This window comes from Theobroma cacao, chromosome 9 (genome assembly GCF_053813885.1).
Source record: "Theobroma cacao isolate CCN51 chromosome 9, ASM5381388v1, whole genome shotgun sequence".
In the NCBI taxonomy this organism is placed as follows: domain Eukaryota; kingdom Viridiplantae; phylum Streptophyta; class Magnoliopsida; order Malvales; family Malvaceae; genus Theobroma; species Theobroma cacao.
In genome coordinates, this window is record NC_142647.1 from 33696603 (window position 1) to 33715903 (window position 19301).

Here is a 19301-nt window from a genome sequence, read left to right on the forward strand (position 1 = left end):
TGATGTGATATAATGATATGACCATATAACATTTTTTATTATGTAGGTGCTACATTAATATAAATTGACAAGTGGTGTTTTAATTAATAATAATTAATCAACTGTTAGTAGTGTATTTGATTTAAAATAAAAATATAAAATCTCGATTGAATGCAATAGAAAAATAAAAATTTATTTAAATTATTTTAAATAAATCAAGAATTATTTGTAGTAGGATGCCTTTCTATTTCCTTCTTGATAAATATTTTTTCGTGATGGGGCAAACTCTAAATATCGTGTATCCAATGCCCCATTTTGTAAGTCCCCCCAGAGAGTATGATTTAGGCCCGGGCCTAGATAAGTGGAAGTAGCGATTGCCCTACGCCCAAGGACAAGGAGGACCCAAATGCAAAGTGTTGTGTTCAGTATTCAGTCCAAGAGACTAACCCAAACCAAACCGAACGAAGCCCGTCGTAACCGCAACGCGGCAGCTTCCATTTTGTTGTTGTTAGTGCAGAAGACAATGAGGTTCTCCTTCACTAATATGAATTGATCCGATCAGAATATTAGATTTTTAGAAGAATTGTAGTGAACTTGGGTGGATTGTTTCTGGATCTGTTTCTCTTTTTCGTTAGACTATAAAAAAAATTGATTTGAAATTGACAATCAGAATAAGCGCGATGGTATTGAAGATATTTGTAGTGGTGGTGGGTTTGGTTGCAGCAGCTCAGATTTCATTGGCATCCTCGGTTCCTGCTTTTCTATGGTCTCCGGGGTAAGGTTTCTTTTTAATTTTTTTCTCGGTAATTCCCTAAATCCCCGCGTGTATCGAAATCATAGCTACTTAAATCTTCTAGGTTTGGCTTCTTCTTGCAAGGTGCAAATTGGGATCTCACTTTCTTAGGAATGATTTTGTTGTGCTTACAGCTTCTCTAATATTGAAGTGAAGGAATCTGTAAATTATCAGATCATTTCCCCCAAGGATCTAGCCAACTCTGTTCTCTCTCAAGGACGCTGGTCTGATTTACTGGTTGCACTTTCTTTCCCTTCAATTTTATAATCACAGTTTGAGTTTGCTAATTGCCTCGATAAATTGCTACTTTCCGATTTGATTTTTTCTGTTTAATTTTTTTTTTGGCAGTGCTCTGGAAGGAAACATGAGCACGCTGTTGATCTGGCAATTGTTTTTGTTGGCAGAGAGGTAAGATTCTTGGAGTGTAAATTACTATTTTCAATGCTTCATATGTATTCATAAGCATCCCTTTTCATCAAAAATCCCTGCATATAGATATCTAAATAACCAGATTCCTTATCTCCAAAAACAAACTTTAGTAATAATAGGAATAAGCAGCTTCTTTTTTAAAATTTATTGTTATTTCAACTTTACTTGTATTGTGCATACTAATTTTGATAGTGTAGTGTTACTTTCTTTTCACAAAATCAAGAATCCAAGCATGTTGGATGATGTAGTAGATTGTCGATATTTTCATGTCACGATCTTCATAGAAATATGGTCGTGGTGATGGTAATGCTGTTTTCAGCTCATGGATGTCTATTTCAATACTCTCCCTGCATACAAGCTCATGCCAATAGTTTGAGCCTATATAAGCTTTGTTATTTATTTATTCTTTTCTTAAAGGAGTTAAAGGAGCATTTAGTTCACTTTTGTATTGTGATAAACAGCAATCCCTGCTCGCATACATGTCCACATAACTTATAATATATTGCCTTTATTCCCTGTAGTTGCACTCTTCTGATGTGGCTGGAAACAAACATGTAGATCCTGCTCTTGTGAATTTGCTTAAGGTAACTAGGATTTACCTGATTGCAATTTTCTTCTTTTTTATTAGATTTATTAGTTGGGGTAATAATTAGATTAGATTCCCATTTTCTTCTTTTCGATTACTAATCCATGCTGTTGAACAGGTCTCTTTTACCAGGTCCAATTTTTCAATGGCATTTCCATATGTTGCTGCCTCTGAGGAGGAAACAATGGAGAATTTGTTGTTTTCAGGTTTTATGGAAGCTTGTGGGCATGGTTTGGGAGTCAGTAATGTTGCATTTTCAGAATCATGCTCTATAGAGGGTGGAGATTTCCAGAAACTTGCAAACTTGCATTCAGTCCAAGTAAATTAACTTCTATAATGTTATCTTAAATGCCTTGCTACAGATGAGTTGGTGTGACAAAGATTTTAATATCTTGTTTTCTTCCTATTATTAATTTCTCCACAATTTTTCTATAAACAATAAATAGGAACATCTAGTTTCACGAATGGAAAAGAGAAGAAAGGGGGAGACTGATTTGGTTGTCCTATGCCATGGAGGTTCTCATTCTTTGAAAGAGCTTGGCCTAAAACGCCCTGAGAGTATGCTATGTTGGCATGTGCATTATTTGATTGAAGATATATTACTTTAAAAAGTATTTATTCTTATTTTTTTAAAAAAATTATCTGCAGGTGAGATAATGTCTGAAGTTATCAGTTCTGTGGAGCTGTCTGGGACAAAATATGCAGCTCTTTATGTTTCTGATCCTTTTGAGTCCATTCATTATCCTGCTTATAGAGAGCTTGAAAGGTTTCTTGCTGAAGGTACTGCAGGAAATGAAGGAAATGATTCAGCCCATTCCACAGACTGTGATGAGGTTTGCAAGATAAAATCATCACTCCTAGAGGGAGTTTTTGTTGTAAGTCACTGTCCTTGCCTTCAACACTTTTGTCTTACGTCTGATTTAACAATGATGCTTTTCTTGTTCTTATATGGCTTTATTATTATTATTTTTCCTCCACTGTCACGTAAGGGAAAACCAATAATTTTTTTAAAATAAATAAATAAAAGTTTTCTCGTATCTGGTAATGGTAGGAGGAAGAGAAGCATGGTGTTGACCGCTGCTGCTTTTTCTAACACTTTCTGATTGAGTTTGTTTTTCTTATTTAAGTGTTATGATTGTTTTTGTTATATAAGTGTTTCCTCTGGTGTTATTTTTTGTTTTATGTATACAAGTGTCTCCATTATGATATATATGGGCTTCTGATACGGTTGCATTGCATGATTTTCAGGGAATTGTGTTGCTTTTAATTTTAATATCGGGTCTTTGCTGTATGATGGGCATTGACACTCCAACAAGATTTGAGGCACCCCAAGACAATTGATTGGCTGTTTGTGCAATTTGGCATCTTTATGTTGTATTGAGGCTTCTGTCCTAGGCACAGGTGGAAGGTATTAGTTGTTAAATAGTTGCAATGGGCATGGATGTTACACTGTAATATTTGTTAACTCTTAAGTTCATTTTATTATGTTGGTAATAAGGAAGATACTTTTTTTTTTGAATGTTAGTTTTGATTTGCTTATTTCTCTGGTTTGTTTATGAATTAGAGATCTTGCTTTGAGTAGGATTTTGTTGAGTGGCTTTCACTTCACAGGCCTTGTTGACAATGTAATTAATGTCATTGTAAAGAATAAATTTCTGGAAGAGATGGTTATAACCATTTGTCTGTCAATTTGTTTGAGACTAACTTCTGATATTTAGTAATTCAAATTCCATCACTATTTAAGCTGATGTGAAGAACTATATTATTTTTCAGTTGATTAAGTACTTGACTCTTCCTGGCCTGTAAGGTGCAATTTTGAATGCATTATTTTGAGTGCCATGCCTTTTATTGGAGATATCCTTGGTTATGTTTATGTTCAAGGTCTTCTAGCTGACAAATCTTTAGAAAGCTCATGATTCCAATTGTTGTTGCAGTCTCTGCTGCAGATGACAGAAGCCAATCTTTTCCCCATTTTAAGTCCATGAAGTCGGTCTTCTATGCTTTTATGAGTATTGCTGTGTATACCATGAGTTGTTTGATCAGATTTCCAAATGAATAGCTAGCAATTCGCTTGTGTGCTTGTATCATGTATGTTTCTTTAGCTTTTTAGAATACTACATCCTGATATAGTTTGTTACTGATACATTTGACATTTTGTGATACTAGGACCAAAAGTTTAACCATTAGTTTTAGCCCATTGTTTAGCAGATAGCAATGAACTAGAGATCGGGTAAGAATTGGACGATCTCTGCATAGTTTGTATTAGTATTTATTAACCGTTATACCCTTTCATTTTTTCACATAGATTTTGTCAATTGTTTTCCTAGTTTGTGCTGCTCGAGAAATGATTGTACTTTTTGCCCATGGGTGTTTCCTCTTCTCTTATGCTAAAAGTAGATGATGGCTAAAATGAAATTCAACAGGAGCTTATCTCTGATTATTCATTTTAATCTCATATCATGCGTAAATCTTTAATTTTTTTAATGGTTAGAGATATTGGAGTAAGGTTTAAAAGCAAATGATGATTATGAAGCCTGGCAATTTATTGTGAATGAGCCATGACAATGACTCTAAGCGGTGGCTTTCCAATGTCTATATATGGATGTGGACGGTCTCTGATTTCGCTTTCAAATTCTGCTGCTTCCACAGGCCGCCTGCGATTGTGACTGCAAATGCAAATCTTTTCACTTCACTTCTAATTTTACCTTTCTATTTAATTGTATGGCTGTAGTAAGCCTGTGACAGAGAGAGAAGAGTTAAAGTTTTGTTTTAAGCACTAGCAGTGCATTATTCCATCGGAGAAGTGAGCAGCCCATCTTTCGACAAATTAACTCATCAGAGTGCTCCACATATTATCTTCACAAGTGTTTCAAACTGCTCCTACTTGCTCTCCCAGCCCACTCATTGCATTTGATTATTTGAAAGAGACCCCTATGTGACCTGGTTATTGTCAGAGTATGTGAGATTCCTAAACCATCTAGCATTATTGTTTCTGTCCTTTTGGAGTTGCTCCGAAGATGGTAAGTATAATGCTGCACGTGAATTCCATTTCTGCACTGCCAGTGCCAGCAATCGCTTGTGCAATACCTCCACTGAAACCATATCCCTCTCTTTTCTATCTTCCTTTTCCCCCCTCTAATTCACTGTCTACTGTATCGTAAAATATTGCTCTTACACTCACATGCCAAGGCAGGTTAATTGCGTATATGCTTAGGGCATTAGGCCATTAATCTCACACTACATTGACAGTCACCCTTTAATGCTTTGGCTTCCCGATGCCGCAGACTGCACAACCAAGCAGGGTTTGATTTGTTTTTTTAATATTTTCCAAATCTTTTCGGCAAGTATTATCTCGAGAGTAGTGGAAATGGGGAGGAGGAGATGCAGGAGAACCTTATCTCTGACACTCCTTTCTGATTTGGACCATATATAATGTCATGATCATGGATCATCTCTGCCTATTTCTGTTTAACAATTGAAAAAATTACATTCTCTCTCGTCATTTGTCATATATCAAACTTGGCGGTCCCTAAGCAATTATTATCCTCTCATCTGTGGTCTTGCCTGTAGGCACAGAAAGTGAAGTGCAGCCAAGGATGACTTGCCGATTCTCCCTCTTGCATCCATTCAGTTTTACCAACACCAGCAACTCATATGTAGAGACGAATTTAAATCGGCAGGTTGTCCTTGGCTACATGTTTCTTTCTGCTCCACAAGCAAGGCCTTGGGTGAAACTATTTATCGACACCCAACAACCTAGGCCTAGAAGCTTCTTCAACATGATTACACAGGTAATAGTACTGTGTCTGATATTTGAATACGTATATGTATTGTGCTAGATCTTTTACATACCAAGTTTTCTCAGTATTAATTTGGACATAATACTTCACCGTTTATTTGCTTTAATTTGCTCTTAAATGTAGCCTGCTTCAAATACTGGAAGGTTATAAGCCTGGTTAATATGAACATTCACTGTTTTGTAGTTTACAAGACCAATTTATTATATGAATTTATATCATACAATTATTAGACCTTTTGCTTACCCCTTCTGAATACTTACAAATATGGCTTTGCTTAACCCATTCGTACATATTCCTACACATTTTCTACATCTATGCTCTCCTTTTGTTCTTCCATATTTCTGCTGGATTTATACCTGTGCTTTGTGCAGGATATGGTATACCATTTTCAACGAAAAGGTTGTGACAATGCAACTTCTGTGATGACTGAGAGAGCAAAACAAATACAGAAGAATATGGAAAATCAGCTAATATTTCAAGAAACCAAATTAAAAAATATTTCAAGAAGTGTGAGCTCATTTTGAAGGATTGAGTTTACTGTGTCTCCTGCATTCCAAATAAGTAACTAGAATCTAGATAAGTAGCAGCAAAAAAGATATAGTGATTCTTTCGGTGTAGGAGAAGAATCTTATATCCAATAGAAGGACATGTATGAAATGGATGTTAGACTTTATGTATAAATAATTTACACTAATTCAGAATCTACCATAGTAGCAATTTAAAATACAAAAGTGTATTTGATTTCTTATACATGATTTAGCAGCGGAAATAAAACTGATACTTAATGCACTAGGATCTTTCTTTCATTTTCTTTGTAACTTTTTAACGGGTGAGATTTTTGTGTTGTTGTAAATAGAAAGGGGACCTAGTCTCACCTTTTACTTAGTAAATCCCTAGCCTCACCTATAATACGATTTAGGGTTTCTTACAAAAGCCTATACTTTTAAGTCCACATATAACATTAGAGTCTAGCCCACTTTATCAGGTCATATTATGAATTATAATATTATTTTTTTTATCAAGACCAAAATATCTTAGCCCCCCAATTATAAAAAAAAATTATTAAAAAAAAAAGCATCCGAGCATTTGACTAATTGGTTAGTGCATAATCCCACTGCCTAAAGAGGAGGGTTCGAATCCTCCCTCTCCCAATTATAAAAAAAAAAAATATCTTGGCCAGATTATGATAAAATAAATAATGTACGTCCCCACATTGATTTTACTAGAAAATCTAAAATCTCCCACTTGGACCATATTATTTAATTTAAATTTTAAAATGTAAATTTCTTGAAATCGATTCACAGGTTAAGATAACCAAAAACTTTATGGGTCAAATTTTAAAAACAAATTGATCTTGTGACTACTCCAAGTACCGTTTTGTCCAATAAAATTTTGTAATATAGAAAAATAGTAGTAACTACGTTTACAAAGATATACCAACAACTATATAACATATACTACTTAATCTTATCAACATGAACTCAATGTGGTAGTTTAGCAATGAATAACAACAGTTTTTTGATGATCTCAATGTGTTGTTTTCATTTGTTTGTCACTCTATTCTCTACTTTATGCAGCGCATGTATGAAACCCTAACTTTTGTTGGAGGATAGATAATTTGGTAAATTCTTAGGTGAGCTTTTATCATCTATCTTAAATGATTTCGTTTATCGATTGCAACCTCTTGTTTTCTTTTATCCTTCGTGGCCTTGATACTTTGGTTGGTTGTCACTATAAAAGCAGAAATTTTTCTAAAACTAGGAAGGGGACAAAATGTGTAATTTTTGTAAAACTATCTAATGGGATAAAAAGTCTTGGAATTGGTTCCTTTAATATTGAAATAACTTAAAAACAACTTTTCTATAATTTTAAAAGTATGTTTGCTATGATAAATGAGAGCCCAAAATTTAATTTTAGTAAAATCTGTTAGCTTTATTCTTGTTTTGAAATGACAAAATTGATTGAACTCAATGAGATTTGAAATGAATGAAAGATACTTTTGAATATGAAGAAAATCCTTACAGAAGTGTTGAAGTTGAACTTATTGAAATGCTATGATTGATTGAACATGTTTTGAATATGAATGATCATGCTCTTGAACTTAAAGAAATATCTCTTAATTTTCTCAAAAATCTCTTGTTTTCAAAACTCAAGTGGCAGCCTAAGAATCAAATTCTTAAAAGAAAAGACTTGATTCTTAAATGAAGAGAAAGCAAAATCTATTTCTTATAATAGGAAAAATCAATTTTGAAGAAGGAGAAGTCAATTTTTAAGTAGAGATCAACTGTGAAGAATCAACTTTGAGAAAAAAAGAAGTCGGTTCTTGGAAGACAAAAGCTTTAAGATTTGTGAAGAATCGACACCTCAAGGACAAAATTGATTCTAGAGAGATAGAATGCAGAAGGTAGAAAAACAATGAAAAAAATATTAATTCTACATGGAAAAGATATCAATTCTTGAAGAATCAAAAGTATAATTTAGAAACTTGGTGACCAAGGACAATATGGTACAATTGGACAAGAGTGGAGCAGCACAAATCAAGTTTAAATTCAAAATTTGGTGCTAGATTGGAAATTTAAAAAGAAAGGCTATAACTTTGACGTTTAGCATTTCACCCAGTTCTAATTGAATCATAGTCAAAATCATGTCAAAAGTTAAAGGACTGGAGCAAATAGGACAACAATTAGGCAAACAAGGCAGTGCCGTAGCTTTTGAGGACCAATGCTCCGATAGTGCCCTTATTCAACCAAAATTCACTACAAACCAGGATGGTGCCAACACGTATTACTTCGATCTGCACTATTTGATCTTTTAAATTAGAGGGTATTTTTAAGGGTTAAAAATAAGCTTTTGAGTCTTAAAAAAAGGGGAGAAGAGCAAACCTCATTTTGGGAAAAAAGGGCTGAAAACAAAAAAGGAAAAAAAAGAAAGGAAATCTTGTGGATCAAGCTTGGAAAAGCTGCTATTACTACTTTCTCCATCTAGATTTAATATTCTCTTTCTATTTCTCTTTCTAGAAATGCTTTATTTTGTTGAGATGTTGGTTTGTATTATGGATATGAGTTAGATTTCTTCATCTAGGATTATGGTGGATGTTATTATGTAATTTGGATATTTAGATTGATTTTTATATACTCTTTATAAAATTATCAATAGTTATTCAAATCTGTATTTATTTTCTCTTTTATTGCTTGATCATCAACAAGATTAGTTTAGGTTTTTAGATGATGCTTGACAAAGATAGTCTAAACAGACCTAGATTTAAATAATGTATGTTCATTCCATTTAATAAATTGGGTGGATGATTAGTTAATAAGGTAGACATACACCTATCTACCTTATTAATAATACATAGTCAATTGTTAAGACCTAGGCTTAATGAACTTAGCATGAATTAATTCCCTATAGACACATAGAGGGTTAATTAAGTTAGACAATTATATGATAGCTCGATGGAGAGTCATATAAGTTAGAGGATCCTAGACTAACATTGATTTCCATAAAAGTAAGTAATTAACCAATCTAGCATCCAAACAAAGTATTAGCAAAACTCATAATCCTAAACTTTATTCCATTGCTTCTTCATTAAATTTTAATTACAATTCTTAGGCTAGTTTCAGTTATTTAGATTTTATTTTTACTTCAATTCTTAAATCTCAATTGCTTGGATAAAGTTGGCTTGTTTTAATGTTAGTACTTAGCAACAATTATTAAGCTAACTTCTTGTGGAGATGATTCTTCTTACTACTATATTACTTGTGTGATACATGCGCTTGCGTGTGTGTAAAGTTAGCAATAATTACTACTTATAATTAGAAATAGTATATTATATGATTTTGGTAAGTAATTGAACAAATATTTCTAACTATTGTGAAGGTAAGAAAAAAAGTTGACGTGGTATTACCAAAATTGTTACAAAATTTACCAAAATAATAAATTATTACTTAATGGATCTTGGGCTTATAAATAAGACCATTTCTATAAGTATACCTTTTGGGTTAGAAATGTAGGTGTATGAAAAATGGTATCAGAGTCTATTTAATTCATCACTAACATGGGACCTCTCATGAGAGATACCAAGGTCAAGGTAAACCCAAATTAAGATGAGTCTTTCTCCTTTAATAGTAAAAAAAATCAATGCAATGAGAGCATTGCACAATTGGGTGAGGTAGAATCACAAATCTCACATCAGTAAGAGATTGATGAGTCTTGGTTTTATAAATAAACGCTTTCCTCCATTTTTAGACATGTCTTATGGGTTGAGAATTTGAACATGTGATCAGAAATAAAATTGGACACAATAATTACTAAAAAAGTTAAAAATTCACTAAATTTGATATGTTGTTACCATAATTATGAAAATTGATAACTCATATGACTTAATTACTAAAATGACCATAAAAATTAAAAATTCATAAGATTTGATGTTTCATTATTGTAATTATGAAAATTTAAAATTTATAGAATTTATTACCAAAAATACCATAAAAATTAAAAATTCATAAGATTTTACATTACATTACTAAAATTTAAACAAATAAATTACCTCAATCAATGAAAAACACCACAAATCAATGGATAAGAATAAAAGTTAACATGGTTTTTCAAACAATATGAAAATTGAAAACTCCAAAGATTTTATTATCAAAATTATTGTCAAAGTTGAAAATTTATAAGATTTGACCAATCATTACCATAATTACAAAATTTATAGGTTTATAAACACATAAGTCCTTTACTTTTTTATGCCTAAAATAATTTTGGGTACTAAGGTCTAAAATTGTACTTTATGATAATATAAATTATAAAAAATGTGTTTCGTGTTGTTACTATTGTACAATTTGATTCCTCTCAAGTTTCCATGAACACAAAAGACATAGAAATGATTTTTTATCTTCCCTTTTATGTTTGTGTATACATTTGAATGTTTACTTTGACATGATTTAGATGTTTTCGAATTTGTTATTTTTCTTTTATGGAAGAGCAATGGGATTTTTCTTGTTCGTGTTTTTTTCGATACTATTTGAATTTGCTCATAAATTGTTTTTTTTTATGTTGACAGATCATTCAGTCATGGTTAAGGTTAAGCATAGTGTACATTGAAGATAATTATGAAACCTTAACTTTTATGCAATTATGTTGTTAAACTTAAGTATGGTATGAGTTTGAATGGATTATTTTTCTTTTATGTTGTTATTTTTCTTTTATGAATGCAATTATGTTGTTATTTTTCTTTTATGGAAGAGTAATGGGATTTTTCTTGTTTGTGTTTTTTTCAATACTATTTGAATTTGCTCATGAATTGTTTTTCTTTGTTGACAGATCATTCAGTCATGGTTAAGGTTAAGCATAGTGCACATTGAGGATAATTATGAAACCTTAACTTTTATGCAATTATGTTGTTAAACTTAAGTATGGTATGAGTTTGAATGGATTATGTGAATGAATTTTTATTCTAATATAAATTTGAAAGTTGGATGAGTTTTTCTAACTATTTTGACATGAAATTTTTGTTATAAGGATTGTTGAATTAATGTAGTATTAATGGGTGAGAGAATGATAGGAAATGAAGGCCAAAGAAAGACATTTTTTGCAAAACTATGTTTGAAGGGTCAACCCGTAAAGGTTTAAAACCTTCAATAAGCTACTAGAATTACTAAGATTGACCGTTGAGCAAGAAAAGGTTGATCCCAACATGATAAGACCTTGAACAAGCTTCTAAAATGGCCTAGGATCGACCCCTATGAAAAGGAAGATTGATCCCAACAAGAGAAAACATTTAAAAATATCTTGGGAAGCATTAAGATCGACCCCCAATGGAAAAAAAGGTAGATCCCTATTAAGTTAAAGTTTCAAATTTTCTTTTGGAAAACAAAAAAGATCAACCCCCCGAGGTCAAGCTGTCAATCCTAATAAGCTTAGGCAGAAAAATAAAAACCTAGGGATCAACTCCTAAGGATCAAGGGGTTGATCTTGGAGGTCTAGCATGGAAAAAATATAAAACATAACTCGAGCCCTAGACTTCATTTTCGCTCCTTTAGCCTCCAACTTGTCTCGAGCAACTTCTAAACCATCCTTCAACTCCTCATTTGGCAAGAGTTCAACCTCTCAAACTTGATTCCAAGGTAAGATTTGTTATTTTTGAGTTTAAATCTCAAGGTTTTAACGTAACTTTAGGATGTTATGATTTCAGCTCATTTACTCTGATTTTGAGCTAAGGATTTTAGGGCTTTTTGCTCTCCAAAGAGATTGTGAAAGTAACAATATTTAAGGTTGTTCATATTACGAATAAGGTTTGAAGTTTATAAATTTATTTGAGTTTTAATGGAAAATATTCAAAGACTCGATTGGTTTCGAATTAAATAGGTTGTTGGAAAAATAAAAAATTTATGCTAGAAATTATTGTGATAGGTTTTGCTGAGTTAGAGTATTGTAAAACAAGCAAGTTTTGATGAAGCAAGGTTTAAAAGTAAGTTTTTGTCAAGGTGAGTGGATACACCACTTCCAAAACCATTTTAGTATGTAAACTAAGGCATAGTTTAATGATTAATATGCTTTCTTATCACTATATTATAAATGCAAATGAGTTAGTGATTGAACCCAAGTTTTAAAGGACTTTTATTAGTTGCCAACAAAAAGGAACAAATTCTTTCAATCATTTTTATCCCAAAATCACCACTTCAAATATGTGTATAGAATACATGAGGTATGCTCAATTGTTGTATGTATGTGATGATAATTGCACATATTAGATTAGTTATGAATGAGCACATAATGTATGCTTTATTGAAATGTATTTGATGTTGTTTCCACATACCATGTAAAATGAGAATGAATACATGATGCAAAACATGTTGCAACATATGTGATGTTGTTTCCACATATCACATGAGATAATAATGAGTATATGATGAATGTTATGATGCCAAGTATGTGATGTAGTTTCCACATACCACATGATATGAGTATGAGGGCATAAATATGATGTCATATATATGAAATATTAAAAGAAAGATTATGAATCTTTCAATGAGTATGTTTATAAGAAAAGATGTGAATTGCTTGATTGCTGCCTAGTGACTAATGAGGGTTATACCATTAGCAATCTCATGCAGTAGTAAAGGATATAACATTATCATCTCTTAAAGAGAAAAGAAGATGAGGTTGTGATTCCATTCCCACGTGTGCATGTATACTAAGTGATTAATGGGAGTTATACCATTAGTAGCCTAAACGTTAATAGGGGTCATACCATTAACGGCCCATATGTAATAAGGGTCATACCATTACTACCTTATGTCCCATAAGACATGGACACCTTATGTTTAGTTGCTAAATTATGGTCGATATTGATTTACCTAATTAATGTGATGTGTATTGATCTTACATGTATGTTATATGGAAATGTTGGACCAAGGTTCCTTAGTCAATTATGGATGGAAGTAAGAGTTAAGATAGATAATGAGAATTGAGATTCATTTTAGCCTGAAATCTTCAAGTTCATGTGTATGAGGTATCAAGCTATTGAGAGTAAGTCTCAACACCACGAAATGGAATAATGAATGCATAAGTTAGCCCTTGTTGGAAGTGTCTCAAAGGTTTTACAATAAAAAATAGTTTCTAAAGGATTACGCAATTCTAAATGTGTTTGAAATGTAATTCAAGGTTTGATGAACTTTTCTACTTAATGGTTATAAGGTTAAGTAATTATGTCAAATGATTTCTATAGCGTATTTCAAAAGCATGATCATATCTATTTCTTAAATCAATGAATGTGTACTCGAAAGATCATACATGCATGATTATTTAAAGACTATTTGTGCAAAAGCTCTAACCCCTTAACTTGTCCCCTTCCCATATCCACTCATGGAGTCTTTGTGAATCACACGTTAGTTTTTTCTATTTTTTTATAGATCAATGATAACAGTTTAACACTCGTGTTACAAAAATGTGATTTATTCTTCTTTTGGTAAGTGATATAGTAGCTTTTTGAAGCCAAGGAAGTCAGATCATGTTTCACTTAACGAGTTGATTTTTATATTTTTATCTATAGATACTTACTTATACTTGAATGTTAAGCCATTGAATGGCAAGTTACTTATATGAATTTATGCGAATGTTATAAATGATCGCCTAAGAGCTCATATGAGCACTTGAGATGCATTTACAAAATTTCCATGAAATGTACAACATATAAATATTGTGAATGAAAAAGTGTATACACAACTCTTGTTGAGAAGTTCCATAATCGTGTATTTATGCCTATTCATGGATGTTTATATTCATTATGATAAATTTTTTATGTATGATGATGATGGCAAATGAGCCACCTATGAATGATTGATGATTAAAATATGTAAAAAAGCTTCCTAGGGTTCAGTGGGCTATACCCATATAGGTTCTAGTGCCAGTCATGATCCTTCCAATAAACGAGATGTGATAATAGTAGAGTGTTGTAGTAAGTTCAACTAAGTAGTAGCGGCCTACATCATCATCGATGTTGACAATGGACACTTTGAAATTGGATCTTTTAGTACCGCCATCCATTACTTCAGTTACTCTACTACTACCAATGCCACCTCCATCATCTTCGATGTCCGAAGCTGGTACATCTATTGCTAATGATAGAGGTGAGGGTGGCTCTTACTCGGCACTGCAATCGATAGATCAAAGGCCTAGTGTAGGCTTACCCACTCCCACTGATCTAGATCAGTGTATACATTTGACTCTTTTTAGAGTTACGTAATTTTGAAATGTTCAATATTCATTATATTACTTAAATAATTATTAATATGAGTTTTGTTACTGCATTGTAATTACAATATAGTACTGTTACGAAAGCTAGAGTGACTCCAACAATCATAAAAATAATCAAGAGTCATTTCAATGGTGCCTAGCCTAAATAGAGGGTTATTTTTGTGGACTTGAGAATAGATTTGGAGGAAATTTGAGGTACCTTATTGTATTTTCATTGAAATATTAATTATTACTGAAAATATATATTTTCACATTAATAAATTACTATTTTTTATATAGGAGTCTTTTATGCGAGCCCCTTTAGATGCTTTGATGGTTCGAAAAATATGAAACAAAAAAAGAGGCTTATGTCAACAACATCATCAAGACCAAAGGAATGTCTCGACGATGGATCATTGTAGAACTCTAGATACAGCTAATTGATGACTTTTGGGGCACCAAAGAGTGGTAATGCCAATTATACAAGGCCAAGCAGAACCACTTGATAGAGAAGGAATACAACATATCAAAACACATAAACAGTTCATTACATTTTGTTGTAAATGTGAAGAGAATGGTATGTGTTCTTAATTCGTCATTTTTTTTTCAGTTGTTCTAATGTTTTTTGTGATTGCATTTTGGTTTGTTATACCGTTAATTGTGATCATTGTATTGCATGTTGTGATTACAATCAGAGGTGCTGTAGAGACAAGTGACATTCTTCAAACTGTTCGACCGCACCCACAAGCAAATGATGGGTAACGGAGAAATGGATAGCAGAGAGTTTGTGGACCACAAGTCCAGGACCATTAGTATAAGTAAAAACAATTACCTATTTATATTTCATTATATAATTGTATATGTTCTCATTATATGTCAATATTTAACAATGTAATTATTAATTCATTTCATTTTTTTTGTTGAAAACATATTATTTTGCATTATTGTAGGAGTACATCAAGAGTTATCGTCCTAGCCAGAGTTTGATTTACAGGCATGGACAGAGGTTATTGGAGGGTCGAAGACCACCTGAATGCATGTCTACGGGTTTGGCAATAGGGTGCAATTGCATTAGTGCTTGGTGGAGCTCAAATGTTGGAGGTCGTTTGCAATCTAACCCCTTCCAACAACATTACAACTGCTCCTCAATTAGATCTCAAGGAACTGTAGGCACTAAACGTAAAAGTCAACTCCATTGGTGATGAGATTTTAAATATGAAGTCGAGCATTGCATAAATCCTCTAGTTTGTGACACCGGCACAACACTCTAAGTCTTCATCATAGCAATCGGGCTCGTCTAATCATGAGGAGGTGTAATCGAGGGATGATGGTAGTAATTAAATTTGTATGATTTAGGCATATTTTGTATTGTGGGACGATTGGATTTTTTTTTTCATTGTTTATTGAATAATACCATTTGTAACATTTTTTTGTTTTTATTACAAATAAATTTTTTTTGATATTATTATTTATTTTTATTTTTCATTAGAAATCTGAACAAGGAATGAAATATGAAGTTTTCTATTGGTATTTTTATATTTATTTTTTTAATTATTATTTCCAAGAATACCGACAGAAATACTGACGAAACCACTTGTTTACCAACGAAGTAAAAGAAAAAGAACCTACCAATCGTAACATCGACAGATTCACTACTTTACCAACCGAATTACCACCAGAAAGTAGTCGTTGAAAATTACCGATGGAAAAGAATGACACTAATGGATAGGCCATTATTGACAAGGGTATTTCTGACTAAATGCCAATGAAAATTTCTGTGGGTATTTGCAATTATTGATTAAATTTTTACATTAACTAACGAAAATATCCATCAGTAAAAATCTCTTTCTTTTAGTGACACTTGAGTGATATGCCAAATGAAATTCTCATGAAAGGTCATGTTCAGTGAATACCTACATGTCTTCCATACTTCAATCTAGGAGATCTACTGTCCACTTAACAAGTGAGAAATATAACCATGTGTCGGTTTTTATGTTTTATCAATTTTTATTTTTCTTGAGAATATATTGACTAGAAACAATGCTTTGATGCAATAAGGATCTCGTAAGTATAACTATTTACAATTCTTTTTACAAAACATATAACATTTCATGGATTTTATTTCCTCTAATCGACATTTATAAGTCTTATAGAAATAAAGAATACCTTTTATTAATTGTAAATTCTTAAAACACAAAATGCATCTCGCTGTGTGTAGCCAATTGATTGATTTACAGGGTATACAACTATACTATCAATTATAACGCAAAACAAAAGACTTTTTAAAACTTTTTCAAAGGCTACATATTACTCATTATTCAATATAAAACTAGATAAAAATTGACTCATTTAATCCCTCTCTTTAAATTTTTGTATAATTTTAGTGGTGTCAACCTAAAAGAAAAACTTTTAAAAAATTTACTATCATACCCTATATAAACTTAACTTGCTTAGAACTGAGTGGGGTCGATAGACCCCGCAATACTATATGTAGCTACGCATTGCAGTGATATTGAATCTCTTCCATGGTGTTTTTGTTTTTTGGTAAATATCAGTGGTCTCCCATGTCATCAAAGATCTCCTGCCAGGTTTCAAATTGACCTTCAACCTAATGCCAAACCTTTTTCTTAACTACAACATAAAGTAATGGAGGATCAGCTTTTGGAAGATGCTATGCAAATCATTTTCTTATAGTTTCACAATTCTTTTTATATAGAGATTTTAACATAACGACACAAAGTAATGCTATTTTGTTTGATTTTTTGACTATCTAATTACTCAAGAAATTATGTGCATGTAATTATTGAATAACTAATTGTACATATATTTATAAAAATATAAATATTCAAGCAATCAAACCGTTAACATTTTAATAATTTTCTAAAGAAATAACATATGATAAACGAATTATATTTTTCTTTGAAGTATAGCCTCTAGAATATTATACTTTTCTATTATATGTATACAAAGCATGCAAAAAAAAAAAGAAAAAGTCTTTGTTAATACTCTATGGAATTTTGTAGACTTAAAGCTTAAGAATGATTGCTTTGATGACCATTTTTCTGTCCCAACAGTACATGCGAATTGGTAAGGGGACACAAACACAATTTGGAACGTGATGAAAGCAAGCCAACAACTTCCCACCAACCAAAAATTCACCTACTTGAGAAAACATGGAGGAGAAGGGAATATCATGACTGCTGCATGAGTGGGGAGCCTATTTCTTACCTAATTTCCTTTGTAAATTCCTACTTTAATTGCACCTATATGGATACGTGTGCGGAAGCTTTGTTTTAGCTGCTTCCTTCCCAACCCTCGCTTTAATCAGCCTCACTCCTTACATTACCAGCACACACAAACATCCATCCTTGATCGAGAAGATAGAGCTTTGGAAAGTTTATTGTGAATTTGTGACTGCAAAGGCAAAAATTAAGTTAGTCTAAACATATTGGATAAACAATGGGCCCATTTGCTTAATAAATGTTGATATCTTACTAAAAAAATTCAAGAAATTTCTCAAATTTTACCTCTTGAGGTGGTATTTCAAATGAGAAATTTAATTCATTTTCCAATTTGTATATTATCAAATTAGTTAATTTTATTTTAAAATTTTAAAATTCTCTCTACACATGAAATCCGTCCGAGGAATTCCTCATCCAAACACAATACTAGAATTTAGTGGTTCAGCTGCAATGCCCTGAAATATTTTTCCAATTTCACCCTCTTGTTTTTACCTCAAGCTAAGAATGAAAATGTCCCTATCTTATAGAGTTTGTCTTTGTTCCATTAAAGTTTTCTCTTTTCAGAATATATATATATATATATGTATGTATAATATTTCATAAACTTTAGGAATGAATGTCTTGTGTTCCTTACTTTATAACTATTGCTCTGAAAAATTGTAACAACTAAAACGGGACACCAAAAAATTGGTAATTTCAATGAAAGGCAACATTGAAAAAATGTTTTCCATTTTGAATTACTGAACAGTTTTTGGAAATAATTTAACATGTGAGCTGAACATTAGGACATCCACAACATATTATTCACCCTTTTTTTTCTTTTTTTTTCAAAAAAAAATTATAATTTTATCTCTACGAACATTAAAAGTATTACTTTTATCCCTTCCAACATGAAATCGAAATCCCAACTTTGTCGTTAACTCCTAGCAAACATAATATTAAGTATCCTTTCCAAAGCATAGTAGAGCACCATTAAAGAGCGATTGGGCTCTTACCATCACAACACCCCTGTTTGAAAAGAGAGTACAACGTGGCCGAGGCTATTTCCAGTCGTGTTGGACCTTCGAGGGTGCAGTGGCTAAATCACACTACCCCCATCTCCCTCCTTGTTTCACCCTGACTAAGCTTTTCTTTTTTTGGCCCTTCGATATGTAGCTTAGGGACGAAAATATCCTTCAACTCATTACTCTTTTGACTTTGGCTGCTTTGCTCCTAGTTTTTTTTTTATATATATATAGATTCTCCTACTTTTTCTAGCATTTCAAGTATCAAATATATTGTAAACATAATCAATACAGCCAGTGTTAGCTGAATGTCCTTAATTAATCGTCATTTTCTCTTCACAGGGCACCTCCACCGCTGTTTTATCATACACACTTTGTCCCACTACTGGTTACAATCTTGACATTATGACTCCCTACCTCACCACTACTACTAATCTCACTGCTCTGCCATGGCCTATTGTGCTAAGATAACTTTGGGATGAAAACCTCCCTTCCTCCCACTTAGCAAATGTAATGAAATTATAATCCCTTTCAATCTATCTCTGTGTGATATAGTTATAATCTCTTTCAATAAAAATATAACATTAGGAATGTTTTATTGATCTGAAAGCTTGAGAAAGTTGTAATTAAATGACACCATTGAGCGGTTTATTATAATTAACCCATGATTTATATCAAGCTTCATCTCATCACATTAGTCGAAAATAAATTTCCGATTTATCACCTTGAAAT

General features: G+C 32.3%; 1 protein-coding gene and 1 long non-coding RNA gene across 2 annotated transcripts; both read left to right on the forward strand.

The window, feature by feature from the left end:
* Positions 1 to 438: 438 nt before the first annotated feature.
* On the forward strand, positions 439 to 3476 carry LOC18589560 (uncharacterized). The gene is made up of 8 exons (XM_018128484.2): positions 439 to 754; positions 907 to 1009; positions 1121 to 1180; positions 1723 to 1785; positions 1906 to 2106; positions 2234 to 2345; positions 2436 to 2662; positions 3036 to 3476. Exons 1-8 carry the CDS (start codon positions 660 to 662, stop codon positions 3126 to 3128), a joined length of 954 nt encoding a protein of 317 aa, XP_017983973.2. The 5' UTR covers positions 439 to 659; the 3' UTR covers positions 3129 to 3476.
* Positions 3477 to 5390: 1914 nt separating this feature from the next.
* On the forward strand, positions 5391 to 6318 carry LOC148760874 (uncharacterized). Its single transcript, XR_016028548.1, has 2 exons — positions 5391 to 5578; positions 5959 to 6318. It is a non-coding gene; the product is annotated as an uncharacterized LOC148760874 (long non-coding RNA).
* The last annotated feature ends 12983 nt before the right edge of the window (positions 6319 to 19301 follow it).

Excerpts from the sequence above, each read along its gene's own strand:
- LOC18589560 (XM_018128484.2), top strand. The coding sequence starts at position 660 with ATGGTATTGAAGATATTTGTAGTGGTGGTGGGTTTGGTTGCAGCAGCT. Across the intron at positions 1,010-1,120 it reads GACGCTGGTCTGATTTACTG|TGCTCTGGAAGGAAACATGA; the intron begins GTTGCACTTTCT and ends TTTTTTTGGCAG. Across the intron at positions 2,107-2,233 it reads CAAACTTGCATTCAGTCCAA|GAACATCTAGTTTCACGAAT; the intron begins GTAAATTAACTT and ends AACAATAAATAG.